Genomic DNA, 22,204 nt, shown 5'->3' with positions numbered 1-22,204 from the left:
GTCACTCTGGACATGAATGAGGTCCAGCATTTTGGTGAAACAATGTTGACAAGCGACATGCACAATCTGGCATTCATCAAAGGCAGAAAAATCCCTGAATCAGTCTAATCAACGAGTGCAATGTGATCAGGATTTTATATAAAGTCTCTCACAGGATAATTGCGTTTTTGAGAGTTGACTACATTTTTTTGGCAATTTGCAGCTACGGTTCGTAAAGCACCCAATGTACATTGTTTTAAAAAGAGACGAGCCCCACTCATCAATCACTTCTGATAGTTTTCCTTCACTTTGCACATTGTTTAAAGCCAAGAATGATACCAGAATTTAAGAAAGCAGTCTCGTTGATGTTGGAGATACTATATGCCATGTTGGAAAGTAAAAATGCGGTCAGTTTTTATGCAGAAGTTGAACACCATACTTTTTCAAAGTGGACACCTGCATTCCATTTCAAGTTCATGGAGACATGATGCCCATGTTCAAGACACAATGTAATGATGCAAGCCTGTAATTTTCCATGGATAAATTATGCAAGACAGCATGGATGAAGAAAACGGAAGTCTATAAAGAAACCGTTACGACTCACGTCTTTAGATCCACCCACTTTGAGATGACAACCCTCATGGACAAGCTGACAAAGTAACTGTTCATGCCTGCGTTTCTCTCCAACTTACCATGTGATGGTCCAACTGTTCCTTGGCGGTCTCCGGCAATCCGCCGGTCGGCTTGGACAACTCCAGGTCGTGTTCAACCTTCTTCAGCCATTTCATCATGGACTCAACACCGTCAATCCAGGTGTACGCCTGCACACAAAAAAGCACCAAACAAATTTCATTTCATTTGTGGAAATACTGTAAATTCACACACAGAGAAAATGTCTTCGTCTAACTACATTATCACATTAGAATTCACACTTTTTAAAAAACATCATTACAAGAAATACTTCTCACTCCATTTTTACGCTGAACTTTTAATCCTCCTTAGGCCTGAACCATGAAGTATGGGTGTAATTTAGGAATGCCACAAGAAAGTCAGGATTGGAAGGGTTGGGAAATCTTGAGAAATTAATGGACATCCATAGTATGGAAGGACATTCAGAAATTTTCAAAAAAGTTCAAATTTTTTTAATTTTGTGATATGTAAGCTTTCAAACAGTGATTTTGAACACAGCAATAGTAGTTAGCAAACATTTCACCAATTTTTTTCAAGTGAATTACTACAAAGGATAAGACTTGGGAAATATTGTTCCCAAGCACAACCAGATGTTTGTAGCACCTGCGCTTACAACAGTTTATATTTGCACAACAAAAATACTCCAATCAAAATGACTTCCCTGGTCGCAAAGCTTCCATTGACTAAACTCAAGATAAGTTTGTGTCACTACGATGTTTCAACTCAAAGAAGGTTACTTTCATACCTCAGCCAATGCGTCTTCAAGTTCTTTCTGTCTGTCATCGCTTCGTTTCAGCACATCCTCCCATCTCTTGTTCAGATCATCCAGCTTCTTCTTGATAGCCCCCGTCTTGTCAGCGTCGCCGTCTTCCGAGCCGATGTATTTCTTTCCGGCGACATTGATTTGGCTCACGCTGGCTTGGTGTCCGAGAACGTCGTTCTGAAGGACTTTGTGTTTGGCCAGTTCGATTTCGATGAGTTTCTTGTCGCCAAAGACCGGTTTCTGCTTGTCCAGCGTGTCCTCCACGGACTTGAGCCAAGCCAGGAGACCTTCCATTGTTGTATCAAGTTCACCGAGGGCCAACATGGCTGCTTGAAGTTTGTTCTGCCAAATTTAAAATGGTTAGTCACATTTACGCTCTATTTAAGAAATACACAGGTTTGAAATCTGTAACTGTCTGAAAATTTTCAAGAGACCTAAATGTATCTAGTCCATCGTGAAACTATGATTAACAGATGTGAAATCCCCAAAATTGAAATTGACACTTCAGGACCAAATATGGAAATGTTCATCTGCATACCTTCCTGTCAATAGTCTTGACCTGCAGACCGTCCCATCGTCTGTTGAGATCAGCGAGAGGCCCTTGGATGATGTGTTTGCTGTCGTCAGGTAGTTTTTCTGCCAGCTGGTTGCCCTGTTTGTTGATGGCTGCAACCTCCATCTGATGCGGATCCAATTCCTCTTTGAATTCTTTCAGTTCATCAAGCTGTGTCTTCACCGTGCTCGGATCGGTTGCCACGGGAGCAAAGGAGTCGAATTTCTGTTCCTTGTCTGTCAAGTACTCAAGGAAACCCTACAGGAGTTGTAATAAGTTTATTTTCCAATCAGTTGTTGGGAAGAGACTAATCATAATTTGAGAAATTGAAGTGAAAAAGAAATTTAAATCTAAAAGAAACCCTTTAAACAAAACGTTACACAACTGCAAAATGAAAGACATCTAATTCAGTAATTGAAGTTCTGACCAATCACATCAGTGATCATTGCCTTTGACCTTTGACCTATGAATACTCAAGTTTGACCTATACTTACGTGAAGCTGATCGTGATATTTTGCTGCTGCATCCATGGCATCAGTCAAGGCTTCTTCTCGGTCCTCGTAGAGATTGTTCAAAGCATCCCACTCTCTGTCAAGTTCATCAATGTTCTTCTTGACCTCCGGCCTGTCTGGTTCACCGCACAGTCTCATGAGGTCCTCTCCAGACTGTCGCACGTTATCGACGTCGTCCTGTGTTCCGTCAATTTCTTCTTTGATGGTCTGTGTGACAGAGACATGAAAATTCATCAATGGCACTTCACTTACAGTGACACCTCACCAGTCTGAATGGCTTGACTTTCAACGAGTTACATTGTTCCAATGATCGAATTTGAACTAAAACTTTGTTTCAAGGTAGCAAACACCTTTTCCGTTTCTGATAAGTTTTTTAGACTTCTCCTATACATCCCATCGATAGAGGGCGCTGTACCGAACACATCTACTTGTCATAAACTGAGTTCACATGGGCAGCTATGAACGATTTTGTGACTGAGTATCTGGGGCATTCCATAAAACAGTTTACGTTTGCTAAATTTTGGTCAGCTCGTTGCATGCATTCACTCCTCCCCTATTTCAATGACCAAAGGCAGCTGTACCACAGAAACCGATAGAGCCTCCAGTCAGCAGGGTCGAAAGAGTACAATTCTGTGACAATTTTTCTCACCTGCAGCATGTCTTGCTGTTCCTTGATGACCTCAGTTTGTACACCTGGCGGTTCCTGAGCTTTGATGGTCTCCTGAGTTTCCTTGATTGTGTGGGTCACGCCGTGCAGCTCTTCCCAGAATCTCTCTGACGCATCCAGGCAGTCATCCAGTGCCTGGCCACGGACGTTAGATTTCTCCATGATGGTGTCCCACCGGTCTGCCAGCTGGCCTAGTTTCTCTTTGAGTTCTGAAAATGGAAGAAATCTAAGCTGAGTTTTTTTTTCATTTAATTTCTCTTTGAATGAAGTTAGAGAAAAATAAGTATATAAAAAGTGCATGGGGAATTTAATGACACAACTTGCCCTGAGCAACTTCGTCTGCAAAAGGCAACCCTACGAAATCAGAGTTGCAAGCTCAGTGACACTCCAGAGTTCTAACTGTCACACTTTTTACAATTTTTCTACAAGTTGAAGAATTCTAAATGTACTAATAACACCGAGGATTAAATAAGCAACATCGTGCATACTTCAGATTCAAGAAGCATTGCAACCAAAGTGACAGTCAGAAACTGCAGTGCTTACTCACGTCGGTGTTTAAAATGAGGCTGAATTAGATTCATATTCAAGTGAAGATTCTGACCTTTGACCGTTGGGTCGTCCTTGTTCTCGACTCCCTTCATCATCTCCTCTCCAGCCTTCTGCATGGCTTCAATAGTTTCGGCTTGTTCTTCAACGTCACTCTGCAGATTCTGAAGAAAAAAAGATTCCGTTGATTAAATAAGTGGCACTAATAAGTAACGTAAGTCGTGCTGCTAAACTATCACAATCAAGAAATATGCCTTTTTGTAGTGTGCTGGAAATACAACTTAGCATCTGCTATACATCTCAATGAATTCAAAGAATATTGTATTTTGTTTTCAAAACGATGGTTGCCAGTGAGGATGGCTGGATTTGGGAAGTTACTTCTGAACTAACCTGGAGTTTCTTCATCTGTTTCTTGAGGACTTCTGGGTCGGCTGAGATTGGATCAGCTTTGTTGAGATGGTCGACAATCTTTCCGAGCTGTTCAAGCAAGCTGTCCAAATCTTCATGGTACTGAAAAAAGGCAAAACAAAATGAACATGTTTAAGAATTTTATGTTCTCTTCTTTTGGTTACTAAGGTCATAGAAATATATTGGTGGACGTAATTTGACACTTCTTATTCTTTAATGCACAACAATTTTGCTGAATCTCATCTGATGTGCTGCATTTTGCATTGATTTTCCCATGCCATATTTTTTTGTCTTTGTTTCTTTTTGTAGCACGGCAGTATTGCTACATTCTCTCTGAGAGACAAGAAATTCTATACCTTAATTCCTCCAGTAATATAATTTGAATAGGTTTGAATCCTTCTGTTGCTTTTTGCCGATTGCTTTAAACATTAGTTCTGTAATACTCACCGATGTTGTTCGCTGCAAAGCGTCATTGAGCTGGTCGCCACGCTTTTCCACAGCTTTTTTGATCTTCTCATATCTGGTGTTGTCAGTGTCAACCTTATCATTGACTTTAGTTGCGCCCTCTCCAGGGCTCAATTCGGCCAGTGGGGGCGCTGTCTTTTTGAGTTTCTGGAGATGTTGTTTCTTTTCAGCAATCTCCTGTTTCATGAGCTGTTGACAGTAGGAGAAATAGCCATTACACACTGTGATACAATAAACATACACTTCGAAAATGCCCCTCAACTTTCACTATTCCCTACCCTTTCACTACCATGGTTTGGCCCAAACCCATTGTTATCAATGGAGAGTGGATCTGTCAGCAGGAAACCAGGGGTGGACAGGTTAATGAACGTGAATGAGATGCCGTCCACTGGGGCCTTGGAGATTCATGATAAAAACAGGAAGGTTTCTTACTCTGTTCTTGTCAGTTTCTTTCTTGATTTCATCAGCTTCTAATCCAGGTGGTGGCAAGCTCTTCAACTCTTCCTCCATTTTGTCAAACCATGCCTCCAGTTCATCGTGGGTTTCCTTCACGCTGACAGACAACGGAACGGCGTCTTCAATCTGTTCGAGTTTGTCTCCGCTCATCTTTTTCAACTCCTCGTACTTCTCCTTCATCATGTCCACTTTCTCTTTCAGTTTGGACTTGGTGTCTTCATCCGTTGTTTCCTCCATCAGTTTCTCGGCGGCAGACAGATAGTCCTTGATACGATCTCCCTTGGAGTGGACGTCTCTATCTGCTACCTGTGTTGAGTGAAATGAAGAAAATTTTTATGGGGGTTTCTGTTTTCTGAAAGCTACAGTGAGACCTTACCAAAACTTAACTTTTTAGGATGAAAACTTCTCTGTAAGGAACACATTATTCATATTTGTCTAACAATATGACCACAGGGTCATTCATTCAAATTCACTTAAAATTCAAGAACTTTCGATGACTTTTCCAGCAATTTTCAAGGACTTTTTAGGTCCAAAATATCATTTTCCAGATATGTCACTTTTATATGATTTTATATTTCATTTTTACGATATCACAACTATGGGTAGATTATCACTTTTCAGGGAATTTTTCCTTTTTTTTGTTTTCTTTTCATGTGTCAGGCCTGGTGTCTGGTTAGCACTTCAAATCAGCTTCCAGTGAATAGGGCCTGACGGGATTGTTTTCCGAGGATTTTAGCATCCCTCACAACATGGTACGTGTAAGCCATGGAGATGACTCTAACCTCGACCTCAGGGACTTTCAATAACTCAATTTCATTTTCAAGGGCCTATTCCAGGACTTCCTGGGAGTTTATGAACTCCGGAACTACTTCGGACTTTTACTGTAAAACTCAACGTCAATTTGTTTCACACAAATCAGAACAAAAGCTCACCTTCATAGCCTTCAGCTGTTTCTTGGTTCCATCAGGTTCTACATCGATGGGTTCCTTGCACAGCTCTTTCAACATCTTCTCCAGCTCTTGCAGCCAGACCACCATCTCGTCAAGGCTGTCTGTGATCTGTTACAAGAAAACAATACAGTAGTTGACACATGTTAGCCATTGAACTAGTTTGCTACTTTTTCTTACCCAGCAATCATTTCAACTGATTTTTGAAACTTACAACAGTTTGTATATTGCAGTTGTTTATCAAACATGATGAAGAAAATGATTTATATTCCTGAAAATTCCCAGCACTTGCAGACATGTAACACAGTATAAGGTGTGCAAGCACACCATTCTCTGATGCTGCATATCCCTACATTGTAGGCTCAGTGGAATAGTCCTACTGTCTAACAGACCAAACCATTGTACCAATGGGATGGATGTGAATCTCCTCACCTTCTGTGCACCTTCTAGCAGCGCTATCAGTTTGTACTCCACATCTTTGAGTTTCTGGACGACGTCGTCGTATCGCTTGTTGTCCGACGTGATCTTCTCCTTCAGTTCCTTAGCTTCCTTCTCATCGACCAAGTCCCTGAGTTTCGGCCCGGTCTCGTTGATTGTGTCAAGATTTGGTTTCATCTCGTCGGCTTGAGTTTGCAGTTTCTGAAAATCGCAATCAAGTAAAATATTTCAATATATGTACTACGGACTTCCTTATGGTCATTTTACCGTGACATTCATAGAATACCATGGGATCTTTGCTTTTGAAATGATCATCAAATATTTTACCCACACGATTACACTGCCACATTTGTAAAGCATTGCTCAGGCAAATGAAACCATGTGTGACATAATCCCACGTTTCTTCAATTTTCAACAACATATTCATCGCTTTTTTAGTGTGACACATCATATGTTCCTTCAATTTTCATAAAAATATTCATGCCATTGTTTATTTTCTGGTGCTATATGATATTGAAAACAGCATTTTCAGATTTCACACTTGTTGGAAACCTAGAATGGATTTTCAAATATGTTTACCTCATGCTTGACTTTCTGTTCTTCAGCTGGCGCACTGGTGTCAAAGTTCTTCACATCGTCTTCAACAGAATCTAACCACGCGACGAGCTTGGCGTGAGCCTCATGGAATCGGCTCGCGTAGGTCTTGGCATTTTCAAGCTCGTGCATGCGATCGTCGCTCTTGCCACAGATGTCGGCGTACTGTTCTTTGATTGAGTCGAGTTTCTGTTCCACTGAAAGCACCTCAGAACCTGTGACAAGTTCAAGATTTCATTTTTTGAAGATGGGGAAACATTGATCGATGTCATATTTGTAGATAACTGAATCCACACCATTGAAAACAATCGTGAGGCAAACCTGATGTACACCAGGCTAATTTTTCCATATGGTATTAATCAGCACTTATCTGAGGATGCCTCTCTTGATGAGTAAATACAAACATACCCCCTAGGACAGTGTTGAATTATACTTGATGGGCGCAGTGTACTGTAGTCTTGCCAAATAGGATTGTATATTAAAAGTTTGGTGTTGACTGAGCAAAGATTTTACCTTTCACTAATACTTTCAAAATAGGTGTATGCTAAAGTTTTAAAATCAGAATGACTTGTCTTTTAACTCATTCACAGGTAAAACAATAAGAAGCAGCTGAAAACCACATATTATTGAAATCTAGAATTTTTTTGACATGGAAGAAAAATAGCACCTCGTGATGACACACTGGGGATTATGTTCACAGTAATTTTTTTAACATCTCTACATAATATGCATTCATCTGTCTTTGACATGCAAATTTTTGCATCTGTCAGTGACAGGCACATCTCCACATCATGCATCAGGTCCTCACCTGTACAGTGCTTGATGAGTTCATGTCCGGCAGCAATCGCGTCATCGACATCCGACTTGTGCTTTTTGATTTCATCGTCCAACACCTGAAAGAAAAGTTTTTCGCGAGAGTGAAACCTACTGATAGAAACAAAACACGCTTTTCCTGTTATTGTGCTACCCACTGACATAGAGTGTATTGACACAAAAAAATTAAACATTGATTAGGTGTGTTTGCATGTTATTTAACCCTTCCAGTACCATATACAACGCTCTAGAAGTGCTCATTTACATACTGGTACATCCATGTGTGCATAATTTCACAGTCCGTTTGATCTATTTTAATTGTACGTCCATTAACAAACGACACAAACTATGAAAGGATGTGATATATTTCGATTATTTGAAATGTAAGAAATGAACGAATGGCAATGGAAGAGTGCATTGATCGTGTATGTAGTGCACCCGGATGAAAATCCTCTGAAATGTGACGTGTACGTCCTTCGTGTAATGTCGTCTTCTTCCGCCGTTAGTGTACATTGGTTATGGGGGTCAATCCACGGGTTATGTATGGGTTACCATGACTTCACCTTGTGGAGTTTACTGTTTTGTTTTGAAAGAGTTAACTGGTAACTTCTACAGTCATGAAAAACAATTTGCAGTGATTTTTTTTTAAACAAAAGTCGATTGTGATTATAAAATGGTGCATTTATGAATGAAAACTGCTGGTGCGTTTCTGTTGTGTGGGTTTTTTGTGAAATACGTATTTGTTAGTGGTGAACAGCCATTTTGGTGAACCTTGAAACGGATTAATCACACTTTTTTTTTAATCAGAATTGTTGCAACCATGGTGATTGAGTGATTTCTGGCTCTAAAAACAACGCCATATTTACTTCTATGCACAAACTCACAAAAAAGGGTGCAACTACATTAAAATGTGTACCCAATTACAAATGAACTGTGAATAAAAAAAAACTTTAAAAGCAATTACAGGAACTAAAACAGTGAAAAAAAGAAATATCCATTTACACCAAAAGAAGTGTGGCTGGAAGAGAATGCGCTGGAAGAAAATAGTCCCTTTGCGATTGCCTTGATACCCAAGATGTGCAGTATGAACTGTGAGGAGAGTCATGCAAAAAATTATTTGTGACATGCAAGGGCAGATGCAGAAGCTTGAAAAACTGTCGTAGTATGTGGTTGAAGAAAATCGGCTTTCTGGAAATAAACCTACACCTGAATGAGTTTGAATTAATTTCTCTTATTTGGTTACATCAAGAGATTATGGCAACATATAGCAAACTGATAGTGGTAAAGTTTTGCAGAACTTGAAACTCTGTATCAATGACGCACTTATGGAGTATGTTCCACCAAGTTACAGCAAGTCCAAAATTGTGAGTATATTGTGGAGATTTCTTTGTTCAGAGATATTTTGGTTGAAAAAATATAAGTCACTAGAAATACCAACAACACCGGCAAGATTGTGTTATTTTCATTTGGTTACAAGTTTGTCAGAATCTTGAGTTCAAATTTTATTAGATATTCACATATACACTATGGACAGTTTTTTAAGCTTCATCGAGGAATTGTGGGAAAAGTGAGAAACGTTACAACTATGCAGGAAGAGTGAGGGCAGTGTTATCATAAACGCCGGAGTCCCGAAGTATGAGTTCCAGTTAACTGTTGGGAAAGGAGTTCACGGAAAAGAGAAGAGAAGTTTGGAAGAGATAAGAGTTCTGGAAGACAGCAGTTGATTCCGACAGACCACCCGAGATGTTCATTCATGCAGGTGGAACAGTACCGTGTGCTCTTCCAGCTGGGTCCGGATTTCCTCCGGTTCGATAGATATCGGCTTCAGGTTGTTCAGTTTCTCTTGCGTCTCAGTCAGCCACTGCATGAGGTCTTGCTCATTGGCGCCAAACTTTTCAACGTTTTTGAGCGCCTGGGCCAAGAGTTTCTCCCTTCGATCAGCTTTATCGCAAAGCTCATCGTATCTAATTTGCATATTGTCTATCTTGTCCTGCAAGGCCTCGCCATCCTCGGGCGACACCAGATCTTTAAGCGATTGGCCAATCTGGGTCACCTGATCCATGGGCTCCTTGTGATTGGCCACATCATCGGTCAATGCCTGTTTGTTAGTTGGGTTGGGTAGGAGGTAACATTGAGAGAGAGGACATCAACTTTACGAGTTACAACGCTCCAACTTAGCTACATTACACAGAACAGGGTATACTACACTGGATTACAATACATGCAAAAACAACTGCACAATATACCACCGTATATAACATATTAAGTCTCTGCACTAGTTCAGCATTGATAATATCTGTGACATGATGTAACTGTTCACAAGACTAATACTAACTCACTCACTCACTCACTCACTCTTTTCACTGGTTCTTATCAACATGGTATGGGATATCTACGCATTTACTTCAATGAACAAAGAATACAGCAACTAGTTACACTACAATTAAAATATTCTCACTTTATGACACAACGAACACATCTCGAAACACTCAAACCTATCAATAATAATTTCGAGTTCAGAACCATAATACCACATATACCATACCTTGTGATCCTTAATTTGCTCCTCAATTTTCTCTGGTGTGGATCCGAGGGGCTCTTCTGCAGAAAGTTTCTTTTCCGTCTTTTCGATCCATTCCGCCAGAGGTTCTGCCTTGTCTTGGAACGCCTTGGCGACCTCGAGGAGATCTTCAAGCTTCTTGCGTCGGTTGTCTGCTGTGTCGTTCAGGGTATCCCACCTCTTCTGTAAGTCATTCAGCTGTTCCGCTATCTTGTCTTTGTCCTGGGGGTCTGATCCCTCCATCATTTTCACTCCCATGTCTTTGACAGACTCCAGGCTGTTCTTCTTGTCGGCTATCAGCTTATCGAACAACTGGTGAACAAAACAAAAAAAAAATTCTCACTTTTGAAGTCCTCGATAAATCTTTTGAAACATTCTGTGCTTGTACAACAATTCACAAGTCGTCTCGTCAGTGGTGTAAGGTCGTATCTGCAAATTTCCATATTTGAAAGAGACACCAAAAAAACTGAATGTTTTAATAATTGTAGTCATAATACGAATATGAAACATTTTCTGATAAATATTGTGTGATAGTTGTACACAAAGATTATACTTTTGTTAAATTTTTTTCCAATGCCATAAGTCATTCTAGGCGATTTTTAGAGAAACCAAGCTTTCAACAAAAACTGTCAGTTAAGACTCTCTTGCACCAATGTTACACACGGTATGTATCAACAAAATTCTTAAGTGTATGATCGTCAGTATTGCTGTGTTTTATTCAGGACAATGAATTGTTTGACCAGCAGCTGGTTTTATATTTTTCAAATATTTGGTGCGTAAGGGTTTTTTTGTCAGCTACATCTGGCTACCGAACTCCACCAGTATGTCAATACACAGTGACTATGACTAGACACGATTAACAATTACAAGAAACTTCTACATGAGAAATTAACTTCTTTTTCAAAAGTGTACATTTGTCTGCTGTAGTCTTATTGACTAAAAGTCTCTTGGTCTGTGAAGTTTCTGGGCAGCACACTGCACAGTATAGCTTCATATCTTTTCTTTCCTCACCTTCTGTTCAGACAGCTGAGCCTTGACAACCTTGTAGTCTGCGGACGGGTCTTTCTGATTGGCCATTAGCTCCTCTGTATCTTGTAGCCAATCCAGTATGGACATGAGAGCTTCGTTGAACTTGCCACATTGTAGCAGTGCATTGTTGATCTTGCTGTCCCTGTCTGATGTCTGCACAAGGAGAGAAAGTAGAAATCAGTTAGAAATCAAATTTACAAACAAAACCCCTTTATTCCTGTTTCAATACACATACGTCCAAACGTTTGCTTTTTCAACCCTGCCAGCACCATGGTTTGGCCTGAACCCATTGTTATCAATGAAGATTGTGGACCTGTTCAATGTAGGATAGGGGTGAGAAGGTTAAGGTATGGGCAATGTGGCTTCCACATTTAGGAAGAGAAGATCTTCAAAGATGAGAAATCTCACCCAATTTTTTTGTTCTGGAACACTGGAAGGTCTTTGAATACGAAAAGAAAGGTAAGTTTACCTCTGTTGTCAGTTTCTTCCACCTGTTGTTCATGGCTTCAAGGTCATCTTCCATCTTCTTGGTACTCACACCTGGTGAGGCACTCTGAATCAGACCTTGTCCTGTCTTGTTCACCTCACTGACCTTGTCAGACAGTGGGTCATACTGGTCGTTTTGGAATTTCTGCAAAAATGTAAAAAAAAAGTAAACTTTTTGTTCAAAGCCCTCTAGATTTTATAATTTTACTGTACGGCCACTTTTCAACAAAGTCTGACATGTGAAACGAAGACAGTGGCAATTATACATTCGAAGTTGGTCTATGTCGAGATATTGTGAGATTCAGATACTGATGATAATCTATGTCAAAAGTTTCATGATATATATTTACTGTTAACAGTTATACTATAGAAATTGACCTCAATGTGCAACAATTACTGGTATATGAAAGGCATAAGTAGTGCTTTGGTGACCAATAGAAAGACTACTATCATGGGGGGATGGAATTTACTTCTCAGATTAAAGTAAAGATCATCAAAATACTATCAAAGATGGCATTCTTCTTTAAATGTTTTCTATCTCAATAATTGCTGCATTACTAATTTTATTTTTCTGAGCTCGCAAAATCGGCTGACCTTGAAATCGTCTTGCTGTGACTTGACCGTGTCCACATCTGTGCCAACTGGTTTCTGCGAGCCCAAGACCTTCTCTGCGGAAGTCAGGCCGTCATTCACGTCGGACAGTGCCAGGTAGAAGTCTTGTAGTTTCTCCAGAGTGTTGTTGAGGTCTTCTTTTCGGTTGTTGAGGCGATCTGTCAGTCTGTTGCTCCTCTTCTTTAAGTTTTCAATCTTTTTTTGTTGAAAAAACAGAAGCAAAGTTTGTGTCAGGCTGAGTTGCCGATGAATTCAGGTTTGATGAACTTGGGAAGAAATAGCTGAACTTCTTTTACAACACTTTTAATGTAGTGAATTTTCAAAATCACTTCTTTTCACAATATTTTTTCATTTGCATTTTCAAGTTCTGCAAATGAGACCATTTCTTTCAAAATAAAATCTTCAGAAAACGTCATTTGCCTGATGATGTTTACAGTTTTAAAAATTGACAGCATTTCACTCTTAACTCCACATGGCAACGAGATAAATCTGTACAAAACAAAAAAAATTACATGAAATATATAAAACTGAAAAACAGAAAATACAAAGAAGAGCCATGCTTGACAGAATATAGCCAGGAAAATGTGCAAATCTAAACTTTTCTTGGAACACTTTGAATTCCAAGGAAGTATCCAAGCTTAAACACAGTGGATTTGAAAAAATTGTCAGGAAAATAAAATTCTCTTTCAAGGTATTAATTTTTTTCATTTATCCCTCCCATATCCTGTACACAATGGCACGTTTTGACAAATTTCTGAGATTTACTCAAACCATTTACATGATAAATGGAAGGTGGGAGGGGGGAGGGAGTTGTTAAGATGGGACTGTAGTGATCACTATAATGTTATTTTTCAATCTGAAATTTGCCACTTTTGTTCCTTGTCTTTTAGATGAAAATGAACAAATCTTACAAATTACGATGTTTCATGTACCAGTCATTTACTGGCAGAAATAAACCACTTCAGAACCGACAGAGATTGATGCAGCACTGTCGCACAGTCTTAAAATGTTTAAATAATTTGTTTCTCTATGTTTAAGATTTGTACAGTGACACCTAAGCTGGTTTTTATTCTTGAACATGAAAAAAGAAAGGCTTAAAAGTTTCCTGTAGGAAAATTTGAGCAAAGGTTAATAAAACCTTTGTCTTTCAAGGCATACACTCCCTTGGTGACACCTACAGCCAGATCAATATCATGCCACGGAATGCTGCACTGTCATCTGTGAAAATGGTTCTGATGTGGTTTTGACAGAGCTGACAGTTAGGGCCCACGAAGAAATCAAAAATTGTCTTTTCCCATTTTTACGTCACCCGGAGAAACACCACTAAAAACTGTCTTATCTTTGATGTGATACATGAGTCAAGATCAAATTAATATTAAATTAACCAAGTACTGCAAGTGATACGCTTTTGCTCTGATTTCACGTTCTTGCTCTAAATGGGAAAAATTATTTTCATGATTTCTTCAAAGGCCCTGACCATACAGATTTAAAATTGGAAATGGGGAGCATGCAGTTGTTTCTGAAATACAAAAAACAAAAGTTTGGAAGGAGAGGGCGCTGTTAGTACAGGATAGGTACTGTACGCTGAAAAATAAAATGTTGAAATAAATGTAGATGTACAAAGAACATTTAGAAAAGAGAGGCATGCAGAGGACTTTAAGTTATCGATTGCGGCACATTTTACCTGTTCCTTCTGCTCAGCTGATCGCTGTCCAATGGAAGAGGAAGAAAGACATTGGGACATGAAGCACAGACGTTTTTATCAGCAACATTGTTAAAAACAGACAAACAGAAAAGACGCTATAGTGGGCAAATGTTATGAGCTCAGAAAAAAGGATTCGGTAAATTCCGGAGATGAGGAAACAAGATATTATTTTTGTACAGAGTTGTAAATATCTGGCAGCTGGTTGAATTGAGACTTTCAACACGACAGAAGATATCCGGAATATTTTGTTATGCAAGGTTTTAATACAGACCCACACACATATTACAAAAATGTATCAAACACGAGGCAGGACATGGATCTCTGGTAACAACCAAAACAAGCAAATATCAAACATGACAGGACATACAGATCGAGACTGTAAGCAGTGTATGAAATGACTTAATAATCTCTGTAAAATGAACTTTGATATTTGACCTATCCTATTTGATTGACCGACCAAGGCTTGAACATATAGGTGTGCAGCCTGGCGACCAAAACTGATAGGAATCGTGACCTATGGAGTTTCATACCAAATACGGAACACTCCCACACACCAAATATGGAGATTTGTCAACACCATATACGGCAGATTAAAGCTGATGCAATGGTATTGGGGTAGATGGGTCGTATGTTTGAAACATTTCTCACCTGGTCTTGAAGAGCTTGTGGCTCTGCTGTGAAACCTTTGCTGATAAGTTCTTGTAAGGTTGCATGTTCATTCTCAATATCGCTCGTCCGCTTCTTCAGGTTGTCTTGTAGTTCCTACGAGAAAACACCCAAAAAGAGTTGAATTTTTATAAAGTTTACTGCTTGGTATTAATTCTGCTATTAACTACATGCATCGAAATCTTGCTCTATTTTTATTAATTGTATAAAGTCTACATTCCCTATCAATGCATGTTGAAGTGGTTTATTCCAATACATACTTTTCTCCACAGAGTTAACACCAGGATGGCGGCCATTTTGAATTTGAAATACTATGTCAGTTAATTTGTTTCTCTCGTACCAAACTTTGCACAGCGACTCCTTGTTTTTATTCCTCATTTCGAAAGGGAATGGTTTAAAGATTCCTTCCTGAAAGTTTGAGCAAAAGTTTATTAAGTTTTCATTTCGAGGCGCATTTTACCTTAATTACATGCAGCAAAATTTTGCTAAATATTCCCTGTCAATGAATATTGATCACGGTAGAACTTACCATTACTTCATCCATTTGTTTTCTGACAGTATCCTCGTCTCGTCCGATTGCCGTCATCTGATCAAACTTGTCTTCCAAGTCGATCAGATTTGACTGCAGGTCTCTGAGTTTGTTCTGGAACTGACCCACTTCCTCGGACGCTGTCTCCAGATCCTTGAGGCGGTCAGCAACGGCTTGGGTGAGGACATCGTGACGGGCAACGACGGCGTCGACTTCTTCCTTGATCGGTGAAGTATCGCTGCCCTCGGGAGCTTTGTCGATAACCATGTTGCCAATGTCACTCACCTCGTCCACTTTAGGTTTGAGTTTGGTAACTTCAGATTTCAAATCCTGTGGAGGGAAATTCTCATTTTCATGACTTTTCTCCTATTTACATACATGCAATTCATGTCTGTTACGGTGATCATAACATTAGTGTTGCATTGTTGCCAAGACACATAAAGTGTTGCAGAGATAAATACTATGATATCAACCAAGAGACGGTGGTTGTCAAATGTGGTCACTTTGGGTCAAACAATACAATTCAATTTTTTCTGTGATTTTTGAAATCTATATGGTCCAACACATCCTATCCTTAGTAGCTGGTTTGAAATGCATCAAATGCTTATTACCAATTCCTGCCTAACAAAGGTCCCACAACTGATATGCCATAAAACATAACATTTATCCCGTTGACGGTTTGATTCCACAGTCGTGGCATCAATAACAACATTCACCTTGATCTTGTCCAGGTGTTTGGTCTCCTTCGCTTCAGGTCCAAGTTTATCGTGAGTTGCCAGTTTGTCCTCGCACTTGCCGAGTTCGTCCTGGGTGTCTTTCAGGGCATTCAAGAATGCTTGCAAGCCCTTGAGATGCCCATCGGTGACATCTTTCCTGTCTGCAGCGTCTTTTTTTTTCAAAAAGAAAATCGCATCAGCAAGTGTTGAATAAAAGATCCATCAATTTGTGAGAAATTTTGTTGAGATAACATGGTGCTGTGGTTACGATTGGTTTGGACTTCAGTCTATAAAGTACTCTTGAAAAATACTAAATGCCACGTTTTCCATATTCAGTATAGGTCAGTAATTATGTATTGAAATTATTTATTTATTTATTTCAGTTCATTCATTTATTGTTATAGTAATGAATACTGAATGAATGAATGAATGAATTAAATATTCATTTGTCATGGCTGAAATATATATTTCCAGCGCTTGCAAGACTGTCAAATGGCGAACTGGAATTACAAAATGATCGTTGTGATAGGGTTAAAGTAATGTCAGAATAGAATGCAGATATTGAAATCTCTATTTGAAGATCACATGGAGAATGTGGCCAGGGTAATGTTGTACTGTGATTTGCTTACCTTTGCTAACTTTGTCAAATCTGTCAATGACATCCTTGGCATCTTTCAAGACGTCATCACCGCCAATCTCACTCACATCTGCAAGTTTCTTGGCAGCTGCGTCCAAGTTGTCAACGTTTGGTTTGTGGGCGGTGGCATCACTGTCAAGTGCCTGTCAGGAAACAACAGAATTATAAATTTTTGGATGGTTATTAAAATCTGTGTGAAGTTCAAAAGCAATGGAGCTTGTTGATAAAACTTCCAACAACTTGTTTCTGAAGAATACTTGGTTTAAGCTCAGCCATCTTACAAATTAGCATTATCCTATAGGGGTATGCATCCATTAGTTAATTATGAAGGACACCCCAAGACAAGCATGTTACTAAAATCACTGCTGATGTGCAGCGTTGAATAAGCTCTTTCTCTGACTGGTCTATTGTAACTATTCACAGCAACTTAGGGAGTCTATTTGTATTGTTTTCATTATGTTGGTAAGATTCAGCTACCCAATTGGATAACAGCTTATTCAACGCTGCACATAATTAGCCCTAAAATCATCAGGTCTGGGCTGACTATTCTTATTAGTAAGTCTTCAGAGTTCTGTCACATTACCTTGGCATCATCCTTCTGTTTCTTTGCATCATCCACGTTCATGCTGACCGGCTCCTGTGATGCCAGCTTCTCTTCAGCCTCCTGTAACCATGGCAACATCCTCTTCATCTCGTCATTGTACCTGTCGGCCAGTCCTTCGACGTCCTTGAGTTTGCTCTGCCTTGCGTCCGATTTACCGCTAACGTCGTCCCATTTTGTCTTGAGCTTGTCAATCTTGTCCTTGAGACTGTCGTACTCGGGACCAGGCTGAGCTTCTAGAAGCATCTTCTCTGCCTTTTCAGCCACTTGCTCAAATGATGGTTCTTGTTGCGTGATCTCCTTGGCAACGGGCTGCGAACGTAGAGCAAAAACTTTTAAACAATCCATACTTCGTGAAAAAGGTAATCATTTTTGAAATCAGGCCAAAGTGCCTTATATGAAACAAAATATACATATCGACTATTTATTCCCAGAACATTTCAATTGGTGTGTATAACACATACCTCATGTTGTTGGACTTGTAACTTGACCTTTTCAGGTTTAGCATCGACAGGTTCAATACTAGTTAGTTCTTCGCCCTTTTCGTCTAACCACTTCAGAAGGCCATCACAGGTATCCTCAAAGTCTTTGGACTGCAGCAATGCAGCTTGAAGTTTACCAACACGTTCATCTTCATTGAAAACAAACAATGAGAAAGAATACTTTAAAAAAGGGTTTCATGGGCCGTAATCTGACTTTAAAGTGGTTTTGATGTGTATGATTTTGAAATTGTAGGATGCTGCAATCTCGCATGATGTTGAAATGTTTGGTTGTCTCTGTATATTAACATTTATAATCTGTACTTCAGTTTGAATTTATTGAGTTGAATTTACATCTTGCATCTTGTCGTACCTAATTTCTGACACAGTTCGTCGTACGGTTTAGCCACTGTGTCTAATTTCCTCTTCAGGTCTGCTTTGCTTGCTGGTTCATCTACAAGATCGTCTACGGCTCGGAATTTCTCTTGAAGTTTGGCGAGGTCCGGTTTCTTCTTGTCGGCTTCCTCTTGGAGGTCCTAACAAGGAAAAAAAAGTTTGACACATAGAATGAACGTTTAAACTTAGAACATACATCTGTCACTGTGAAACTGTTTACATCCATGTACGATATATCATTCTGATAATGTACCTTTCTTGTCTTTTTTGGTTTTATTCAACAAAATTATATATAAAAGCACACAGAAAATTCATAATTTTTTTCAGTGTGTGTCAACTTGTGTATGTGAATGAGACAGTGAGTGCAAGCACTATAATCACTGAGCTCAGCATTCTCCATTTGCAGAGGCAACAGTTCCCTTACAATACAATATGGTATGTACCAACAGATATTATAACTATGGAAGGACCATTCCATTTACATAAATATGGGTCATGGACAGCAAAAAAGAGGGGACAATATCTTTGTTTACCTTTGTTTCCTGGATTTGTTTGCTGACGATGGCTGGATTCGTACTGACCGGTGACAGGTTTTTCACCCTGCCATTGATGTCTGCCAACCAATCCAGTAGCTCCTTCAGAGTGTCATGGAATATTTCGCTTTCTTCAAGAACTTTGTCGATCTTCTTCCCCCTGTCTTCCAGCCCTCCTTTCAGGTTGTTCCATTTCTCGTTGACTTCATCAAGTTGCGCCTTGACTGGGGATTCTTCCCTCACGTCTGTCGGGAGTTTACTCAAGATGGCATCGCCGGCTTTGTTGACTTCTTCTATCTGGTATTCATTGCCTTCAAATTCGTCAAGAATGACCTGAAAAAGAATTCATCCGACCCATGATTTTCCGATTCTATGGCTTTGTTAAGCACTTATAAATTTTCTCTGAAACGTTCAAACCACAAGTTTCTAATTTTTTTTTGTTTGGTTCTCGCACTAAAATAATTATTATTTTGATTTTTGTTTTCATTCTGCCCCTACAGATGTTCTAAAAAAGAAACCACATTTCCCCTTCAAGTCATTTTAACAATGATAATGTTTGGCATATTATGTTTTGAAAAAAAACATTCTACTCCTCTGTAGTAATTGGAAACTAGATAATAACAATAAAGTTTAATAAAAAAAGTTCATTCATTTCTGGAACATGATTTATTTATCTATCTGTTATTTGTACTTCTGTCCTGGTGACTGAAATTTATGCAACAATTTTGAGAAACACTGCGAGTTGTTGCATTTCCAAATAGTAAATGCCGGCCTTTGTTTCACACAGAATCACCTCCCCATTACCATAACTATTCATGGCTGCTTTGGAGTCCATCAAGCTGGCTCAAGAAATTTATATCGTCAAATACCGTACATGAGGACACGTTTATCGCTGAGCTTTTGTAAATTGATAAAGAAAAATACCAAATGTTTTATCTGTGGTTAGAGTCTGCACACAGACTGACATTCCCGGCATTGCAGTCGGCAGGTTTTATCAATTCTCCTCTGTGTATAGGATCTGATTTATAAACAATCCTGTGGTGTGACACCAGAGTCTGAAGCCTTCTGGTATGTCTAGGATGTTGTCCAGTCAATTGCATCAATTTTGTATAACCAGGCAAAAGGTCATAGGATTGCTGCGTGAAGGTCGGATTGGCGAAAGTAGAGGCAATATTTTTTTTTAACATTTTTCAACTTTTTCCTTCTTCAACTGATAAATATTACAAATGCTACTGAGTACCTGTACTGAAATGTTCAATGGGGATAACACTACTGGCAACTGCTAGGACTGATACATTGAAATATCTATCTGTCAAATGTAGGTCAGCCATAATTTGCCACCTGACATTCTTGTCGCTTCCATAGGAGGAAAACTTCACAAAATTTTGATACAAATCTTATTTTCAACATACTATTTTGGAATGAATGCTTTATTTATATCAACTGCAATAATTGTGATCTAAATTAATCTCCAATTTCCAGAAAAAGTTAGCAATATTACACAATTTCTGATGAAAATAAAAAAACAACCCGGTCTTGGCTGAATTCCAGGATATCCGTCTGACATTTATATTAATAGACTGGAGCCCCTGTGTATTCAAAGACGTTGCTGTTTCAGCACACAAGAATGCATGGTATTCAACCAGTACATGTATTTATGCAACAAATTGAGTGGTGAACATTTTGATCTGCAATTTTTCAACATTACCACAAAAACATAAGTGCAACATTTTCAAACGATTTTCACCCTTTATTTGAGAATAACATTGGCAAAGAAAAGATGATACTCAATGACTTGATCTTGAAGTGAACAGAAACGACTATTAAAATATACTTAGATTACTTTGTACATCGGGTAAAAATTCCATTGACCAACAAGTAAATCAGCTGGTAATTTGATTTCGCCATTACAAGTAACGTGATAGCTGAGGCTATTTTGGTAAATGTGATAAGTTTTGACGCTGTCATTGACTGTAGTAAAGTTCTGTTTTGCCCGACTGAAAAAAAAAATCTAAAACAACATGACTGCTTGCAATAGCAACTTTGCGGACGAAATTTGTAGAAACAAATTTATGCAGTTTTGAAGCTCATCTATAGTGATAATCTTCAAAGTCAAATATGGTAAATACCAAAATTATTTTGAGCAAACAAATTTCCACATCTCAAGGGCAGCACCAATACAAGTTAGCAGATATGAGAAAAACAGACCAAATTTTTCTTTTCCAGTTCATCAACCATGTATTCAAAATGAACATAAACTTGACTCTTGAATGACAACTCAAACAGCTTTAAGGAGTAATTTTTCAAAATAAAATATTTCATGAAACCAGTCTTAACCTTCCTGTCCCATAGCTTTCTGTTAGAATCAATGATGTCCTTCATTGTGAGGACAGACGTAGTTGAAAAACTCAAAACCTATCTACCCAAACAGATATACATCCTGCCGGAATAGATACAAAATTCCCATCCAGAGAAGAATACAAGTTGTGAACCATTGGATGAGACGTCGGAAATCATCTTTCACTGTCACGCTGACTGTAATTAATGCTTCCCTTTTCCTTGCTTCGAATACATCTGCCTTTAAACTTTGTGACCTTAATCTTGATAGCCTTGAAAATATTTACTTTAAAGTTGCATAATTCAGCCATGAAGGGTGAAATGTTTGGCTAAAATGCCTTCACAAGGTCTGAATCCTTGAGTTTTACGATTAAAAACAATTTTCCACAAAAGATCAGAAACTACCACGCCGTCAGGAAATGCTATTTTTACATTTTGACAGTGTCTATAAATTTGTTTCAAAAGCAACTTTTTAAAACATTTTTGTCATTATTCAAAATCTCTGCTGGGGAAATTATTCACTTTTCAGACAAGGGGAATCAAATGCACTATTCACATCAAGACGAGATGTGTTTTCCATCTGCTATGTATATACAAGGCTATGCTAACATGCAAATACAGTTAACTTTTTAATTATAATGTTGAATGATAATAATAACGACCTATTTTAGCAAAGGAATGTGCCCTCATATACAGTAGCAAAGAGTCTGAAGTATATTTCAGTCAGCACTTGCTAAAGAATCTTGACATAGGTAATTTTATAGGGGTTGAGAACTATCAACGTCTATGTAATGAAACTCGAGCATATATGCAAACAAAGAGTTTAATAGACATGGCCTCACCTCGATCTGTTGTTTCTGGCTTCTCAGGACTATCACCTCCACAGCCACTGAGCCCAGCACCACGATGATCTTCTCTTTCAGCGTCAGCCATTTCTTGAGACGTTTGCAGGCTTCTTCAAACTGTCCTAGGTTGCCGGCGGCATCTTCAAGGGCCTGCTTGCGATCAGCTGCCTTCTTTTGTAGGTCGTTCCATTTGTCGTCTGCATCATCGGAGGGGAAATAAACGGAGATGAAGATTAGCAACA

At 39.0% G+C, this 22,204-nt stretch overlaps 1 protein-coding gene across 1 annotated transcript in view; it reads right to left on the bottom strand.

The window, feature by feature from the left end:
- The window catches only part of LOC139133137 (microtubule-actin cross-linking factor 1-like), a 92,358-nt gene that overhangs the window by 25,780 nt on the left and 44,374 nt on the right, over positions 1-22,204 (bottom strand). The window contains 28 exon segments of the mRNA XM_070699558.1: positions 672-800; positions 1,415-1,774; positions 1,971-2,243; positions 2,480-2,704; positions 3,147-3,373; positions 3,766-3,874; positions 4,101-4,220; positions 4,566-4,772; positions 5,016-5,345; positions 5,972-6,097; positions 6,419-6,625; positions 7,004-7,233; positions 7,827-7,911; positions 9,603-9,929; positions 10,377-10,703; positions 11,403-11,573; positions 11,890-12,051; positions 12,501-12,713; positions 14,203-14,226; positions 14,872-14,985; positions 15,419-15,748; positions 16,135-16,304; positions 16,764-16,914; positions 17,355-17,684; positions 17,837-18,003; positions 18,225-18,387; positions 18,781-19,113; positions 21,960-22,159. Coding sequence (XP_070555659.1) covers positions 672-800; positions 1,415-1,774; positions 1,971-2,243; positions 2,480-2,704; positions 3,147-3,373; positions 3,766-3,874; positions 4,101-4,220; positions 4,566-4,772; positions 5,016-5,345; positions 5,972-6,097; positions 6,419-6,625; positions 7,004-7,233; positions 7,827-7,911; positions 9,603-9,929; positions 10,377-10,703; positions 11,403-11,573; positions 11,890-12,051; positions 12,501-12,713; positions 14,203-14,226; positions 14,872-14,985; positions 15,419-15,748; positions 16,135-16,304; positions 16,764-16,914; positions 17,355-17,684; positions 17,837-18,003; positions 18,225-18,387; positions 18,781-19,113; positions 21,960-22,159 — 5,810 coding nt within the window.

Source organism: Ptychodera flava, chromosome 5 (assembly GCF_041260155.1).
Source record: "Ptychodera flava strain L36383 chromosome 5, AS_Pfla_20210202, whole genome shotgun sequence".
Taxonomy (NCBI): domain Eukaryota; kingdom Metazoa; phylum Hemichordata; class Enteropneusta; family Ptychoderidae; genus Ptychodera; species Ptychodera flava.
Note: the sequence above shows the minus strand (reverse complement) of the source record. Positions and strands in the feature narration are given on the sequence as shown.